The 6,905-nt window shown below is 38.6% G+C and overlaps 1 protein-coding gene across 1 annotated transcript; it reads left to right on the forward strand.

The window, feature by feature from the left end:
- The first annotated feature begins 2,529 nt into the window (after positions 1-2,529).
- On the forward strand, positions 2,530-6,692 carry Spink7 (serine peptidase inhibitor Kazal type 7). Its single transcript, XM_047556972.1, has 4 exons — positions 2,530-2,661; positions 3,485-3,510; positions 4,348-4,472; positions 6,407-6,692. The coding sequence occupies exons 1-4, from the start codon at positions 2,601-2,603 to the stop codon at positions 6,450-6,452; spliced, it is 258 nt and encodes an 85-aa protein (XP_047412928.1). The 5' UTR covers positions 2,530-2,600; the 3' UTR covers positions 6,453-6,692.
- Positions 6,693-6,905: the final 213 nt, after the last annotated feature.

The following is a 6,905-nucleotide window of genomic DNA, read 5'->3' on the forward strand; positions in this document are numbered from 1 at the left end:
TTTTTTTTTTGTTAGTAGGCTTTTGATGACTTCTTCTATTTCATTGCTTGAAATTTGATTTATTTAAGTTGTGTATGTCCTCCTGGTTCAGTGTAGGTAATTCACATGTCTCTAGAAACTTGTTGATGTCTTCGAGGTTTTCTGTTTTGCTGGAGTATAGATTTTCAAAATAGCTTCTAATTATGTTTTGTATTTCAGTCGTGTTTGTTGTGATATTTCCTTGTGCATTCCGAATTTTAGTAATTTGAGTTTTCTCCCTCTTTCTCTTTGTTAGTGTGGCTAAGGGTTTATCAATTTTGTTTATTTTTTCAAAGAAGCAACTATTTATTTTGTTAATTTTTTGATTGTTTCTTTTGTTTCAATTTTGTTGATTTTAGCTCTGATTTTAACTATTTCTTGTCTTCTACTACTTTTGGCGTTGGTCTGCTCTTCTTTTTCTAGGGTTTTGAGCTGTAGTGTTAAGTACAGATTAATGCAATTTCAATTAAAATCCCAATGATGTACCTCACAGAAATAGAGCAAGCAATTATAAAATTCATCTGGAAGAATAAGAAACCCAGAATAGCTAAAGCAATCCTTAGCAGAAAGAGTGAAGCAGGGCTTATCGCAATACCAGATCTTCAACTCTACTACAAAGCAATAGTAACAAAAACGACATGGTATTGGTACCAAAATAGACAGGTAGATCAATGGTACAGAATAGGGGACATGGACACAAACTCAAATAAATACAATTTTCTCATACTAGACAAAGGGGCCAAAAATATGCAATGGAGAAAAGATAGCCTCTTCAACAAATGGTGCTGGGAAAACTGGAAATCTATATGCAACAGAATGAAATTAAACTCCTATCTCTCACCCTACACAAAACTCAACTCAAAATGGATCAAGGACTTAAGAATCAGACCAGAGACCCTGCACCTTATAGAAGAAAAAGTAGGTCCAAATCTTCAACCTGTGGGTTTAGGATCAGACTTCCTTAACAGGACTCCCATAGCACAAGAAATAAAAGCAAGAATCAATAACTGGGATAGATTCAAACTAAAAAGTTTTCTCTCAGCAAAGGAAACTATCAGTAATGTGAAGAGAGAGCCTACAGAGTGGGAGAAAATATTTGCCACTCATACTTCAGATAGAGCACTCATTTCCAGAATCTATAAAGAACTCAAAAAACTCTACACGAAGAATACAAATAACAAAATCAACAAATGGGCTAAGGCAATGAACAGACACCTCACATAAGAAAATCCACAAGCAATCAACAGATATATGAAAAAATGTTCAACATCTCTAGTAATAAGAGAAATGCAAATCAAAACTACACTAAGATTCCATCTCACCCCAATTAGAATGGCAATTATCAAGAATAGAAGCAACAATAGGTGTTGGCGAGGATGTGGGGGGAAAGGTACACTCATACATTGCTGGTGGGGTTGCAAATTAGTGCAGCCACTCTGGAAAGCAGTGTGAGATTCCTCAGAAAGCTTGGAATGGAACCACCATTTGACCCAGCTATCCCACTCCTTGGCCTATACCCATAGGACTTAAAATCGGCATACTACAGAGATACAGCCCCATCAATATTCATAGTTGCTCATTTCGCAATAGCCAGATTGTGGAACCAACCTAGATGTCCTTCAATTGATGAATGGATAAAGAAACTGTGGCATATATATATATATATATATATATATATATATATATATATACACACACAATGGAATATTACTCAACCATAAAGAATGATACAATTATGGCATTTGCAGTGAAATGGATGAAATTGGAGAATATCATGCTAAGTGAGATAAGTCAATCTCAAAAAACCAAAGGACAAATGATCTTGCTGATAAGTGGATGATGACACATAATGGGGGGTGGGAGGGGTTAGTGTTAGGGTTAGGGTTAGGGTTAGGGTTAGGGAGGGGGGCAAGAATGGAGGAAGGAGGGACTATATAGAGGGAAAAGAGAAGTGGGAGGGGTGGGGGGGAATGGAAAAAATAACAGAATGAATCAAACAACATTACCCTAGGTAAATTTATGATTACACAAAGGGTATGCTTTTACTGCATGTACAAACAGAGAAACAACATGTATCCCATTTGTTTACAATAAAAAAAAGAAATAAAAAGAGTAAAAGCCCACACAATGACAATAAAACAATATTAGAAGTTGAAAAAAATATATATATATTTCCCTGGAGCCAAAATGTAAACATAGGTACAAGCTGGCTAGTCTGGGTCTAATATCTTCCACTAGTAAAATAAAGGAAGCTCGAAATTTTCACTTATTTCACTTATATGTGAAGTTTAGAATTCTAAGTAACAGTCCCCATCTATGGTACAAGCAGCAAAGCACCTCTCACCTTAAATAACCAGCTTACTGGTCAAATAGGAAGTAGCAATTAAGCGACAAGAACTGTAACACCACCTGGGTGTGACCTGATTTGAGATCCTTTTAGGTCCAACTCTGAGTCTTGATGACCTCACCAGGAAGGTGGAGAAGCCAAGGCTGGTCATATAAACCGGATCCCTTTCCTAGGGCATGGCCCATTCGGTGGTGTGACTGTCTCTGGGAAACCTCAGTGACACAGCACTGGCACCATGAAGATCATTGGGGGGCTGCTTCTGCTCTGCACAGTGACCTATTTCTGCAGCAGTTCAGGTGAGTTAAGGGGGAACAGTGCCCCATGGAGCCATTAGCTGTTTTCTCAAGTAACCCCTCCTTGGATGTGAGTGTCTGAGAGAAATGTCTGGTTGGGTAGATTTAAAGTTGTACTGGTAAGAGACTCTGTAAGAGAAAAATCCCTGGCTTACGGGAGACTCTCGTGTCTCAACTGGAGTTTGAGGGAGTTTGGTCTAATATTTTCCTTTTCAAGGATTCTTATTTGCATCCATGGATTAAAAAAAAAAACAAATTTTTTCCATAAGTTTTCCATTTCATAAGGACAATGGAAGTTGTCTGTGTTATTAGATATGATTCTCAGTTAAAAGATGCAAGAAAACTTAAGTGTCTTCCCAAACCAATACAGGGACATCAAAATAAAACACACATCCCTAGAGATCAGGAATAAACAATTAAATTTTCATAAGGTGAAAAGATACCTGGTTAAAAGAAGGCATTTCAATACATTCCTTTATATCTATTGGGAGGGAGAAGATAGCAAAGATAGAACTTCAGGTTCTTACAAGCAATATTGCAATACTTCTTGTTATTGTTTTTGAACCACTATCAAAAGCACTATAAGCTCCAGAAAACATCCCTTTATCAGTAAAGGAAGGAAATGTTCTTAATTCTCTTTATAACCCTTTGGACATTCAACTTCCTCAGCAAAGAACTGAGATTTTGCATACATATAGTTGAGGACTGTGCTGAGACTCATTGCCAGAGGAATGAGAATAAAACTTTAGAGGACAAAACTTAACACTATTAATGAGATTTCAAGGCTCTGTTCTATTTTTAACATTTCCATCTGTATCTCTTTCAGAAGTTGCCAGTCGGACTCTAACAACAGTGAGTATGTTAAATAACACTTCAATTTCTACTTCTATTGATTGTCAGTCAATGAATACTTATGAAACATACATACATGATTAATTCAACATGTTTAGGGTGAGTAAATGGAGAGGCAAACTCTCCATAAAGATACACTGTGTTCAGAAGGTAGTTGAAGAAATATGACTTAAATACATACAACCATATCCGAATTTTTTTCATTAACTCCAGAATTAAAGAAGGGGGTTCACTTCTAGCTGAGTGACTGGTCACATTGTCATGGAAGGGAAAACATGTGAGAGACAGAACAGAGGAACCTTGACTGACTGCCCAGGCTCTGGATTTAAATCCCAATCCTACCATTTACCAGCGTTGACCTTATAAAAGTTATATCTCTTTGTAAGTTTTCATTTCCTCATCCAGAAATAAAGGAAATAGCAGCATTTGCCCAATTCAGTTGTTCTAAATATCAAACAAAAAAAGGCATGTAAAATATAAGTGTCTGGCACAGAAATGCTCATCAATTGTTAATTGAAATATGGTATTATGAGACAGACATCACTACCCTATGTGCATGTATAATTACACAAATGGGCTGAATCTACAGCATGCACAACCATAGAAATGAAAAGTTGTACCCCATTTGTGTACAATGAATTAAAATGCAATCTGTAAAAATAAAAAAATAGAAATGGTGCCAGAAGTCTAGCATTTCTCAGAATGGTGATATTATTACTTATTAAAGTAGCTCAGCAACACCAAAACATCCAAAGCTGAGACTTCTAGTTCCTACAGCCAGGGACACCCTGCTTGAGGTCTGGGTAAAGAGTAAAGCATTCCATTCTGTCTAACCAGGTGGACTGCAGCATTTACAAGAAGTACCCAGTGGTGGCCATCCCCTGCCCCATCACATACCTGCCAGTTTGTGGTTCTGACTACATCACATATGGAAATGAATGTCACTTGTGTACCGAGACCTTGTAAGTATCACATGGGAAGAAAAAGTTCTGGGATCAGGTTTCTGGATTACAAATCCATCCTTTTTCCAGGAGCCTGCTTAGCTCTCTATAAGCTATACTAGTCCCCACCCAGAGAAGTCGATAGGGACAGAAATCTGATGGTTGCACAGTCAGAACAGGGTTGGGCCTGCTACTCTGCCAACTGGGACTGCTCCCATCCAATTACAGAACCTCCAATTCCTGTTTGTCAATGTGGGGACTCTAACAAGACCATGAGTTCTCAAACTGCTGTCCCTTGAACCCAGAGGGTTTACAAAGGCAAGTTAGGAGTCACCACAAGGGTTAAGGTGGCTGTTTGGAATGATCTTTAGTCCCAAGTTCAGTTTGTTTTTTTCTGTTTTGTTTTATTTTGTTTGCCATGCTTGGGATTGAACCCAGGGACTTGTGCTTGCCCAAATTTAGTTTTAAGTAGTGTTCCACACAACTTCTTGTTTGAAAACAATGTACAGAATTTCACACCAAAAAGTAATAGAAAATCATTTTCCTAAAAAAAAAAAAAAAAAGAAAATCATTTTCCTATATAACTTCCAAGAAAGGTCACAACCTTCATGGAGCTTGATTCTTAGGCTACTGTGGCTTGAGTTCCTTTATCCTCACTCTCCTGGAGGCTCTCAGTATCTGTAGCCTGACAGGGGAGAAGGGAACCAAAATGACTGTTTTTCTTTTATCTAAAATATGGGATGCGGTCTGTTGGTACTTAGACCAGAATCCCAAGGACATGTTTTGTTTAGGTATTTTGTTTGGCAAGCACAGTGTTTTGAAGAAATGTTACTAGGCAGATGTCACTTTTTTGATGCAAGACATGCAAATTAGCACTTCCTGTCTCACACTAAGTCCACTTGGTATTATTTTTAATTCTCCTTTAAGCTACTAGATTTTGGCTACTTGTTTTAGATCTTATATTCTTCATCTTTGTAATTATCTCAGCAACTTAGAATATCAAGTTGGGATTGAGCCCAGAAGAACATATCTACAGATTTATTTCTATTCAGAAAGTTGTATTTCATAATAGGAAACATTCTCTAACATAGACACATGGGACCCTTGGCGAGGAAATGAGTTACATCCATGGGACACTGAAGGGACAGGGCGGAAGTCCTCCCTAATTCAGGTCCAGCTCCATCACAGGACTTGCTCACCAGGGAAAGCTGAAGGACGGGCCCCTCAGCTTCCACTATTAGAGTCCTCCTCTTGGCTGTTTCAAGTCATGGTGATCAGCCAAGCTCTGTGATCTGTGGAGATAGCAGAGTAGAATTATCCTTTGTCTTGGGAAATTTTGCTCCTGTCTCTGGCAGAAATAGCCTGTGGCAAGAACATGACTTTGGTGGAACTCAGTTCTCTCATTTGTAAAATGAGGTTCTATCTCGTACCTATGGTTGCGTTTTATTTAGCTTTTACACTACTGTGACCAAAAGACCTGACAAGAACCTCTTTAGAGGAGGAAGTTTATTTGGAGGCTCATAGTTTCAGAGGTCTCAGTCCATAGTGACCAATTCCATTCCTTGGGGCCTGAGATGAGGCAGAAAATCATGGTGGAAGTGTGTGATGAAGGAAAGGCCAGGGCATGATGATCAGGAAGCAGAGGCTTCACTCACAAATACAAAATCCACATCCCAAAGGCACACCCCGCAAGGCCCACCTCCTCCAGCACAACCTATCTGCCTACAGTTACCACTCAGTTAATCCCTATCAGGAGATGAATTCACTAAGTGGGTTAAGGCTCTCATAATTCAATCATTTTGCCTCTAAACACTTTTGTATTGTTTCACACATGAGCTTTTTGGAGGACACCTCACATCTAAATCATTACAGGTCTTTTTTTTAGCTCTTCTATAAGATGTTAGATAAGATTTCCTCTTGTTTTAATGAATCTTGTTAATCATTTCTTCCCATAGGAAAAGTAATGGAAAAGTCCAATTTCTTCATGAAGGAACATGCTGACTTCTTTACAGACATGGACAGAGAGCAGTGATGTCCTCATGTCATGGTCTTCAGTGTCCCTGGGCTCTCACTTCCCTGCATCTGTGCTGATGCTCTGCGGGGGAGGGTGGGGGATGTGGAGCCAGATTCAGAGTCACCTTTACTGAATGAAGAAGTTGTGCTCTTGCTTATGATCTCATGCTTCATGGACAGAATGGCTTCTTTTTACACCTCAATAAAGGAGCCTCCCCAGAGAGAGTATTTTGACTTTGTTCGTCTTTGTTTCTTAGATCAGATTTATTATCTCCTAAATACAAGTCTTATTATTCAGGAGAAATTTTCGCTAAAAAAAAAATCTCAAATGGTTTTCAAGAAGTATGTGTGTGCACGATTCACACACGCACACATGCATACACAGTACTTACACACACACACACACGCACACACACACACAAATGCCAGTGAACACGTCAC

This window comes from Sciurus carolinensis, chromosome 6, assembly GCF_902686445.1.
Source record: "Sciurus carolinensis chromosome 6, mSciCar1.2, whole genome shotgun sequence".
NCBI classification, from domain to species: Eukaryota; Metazoa; Chordata; class Mammalia; order Rodentia; family Sciuridae; genus Sciurus; species Sciurus carolinensis.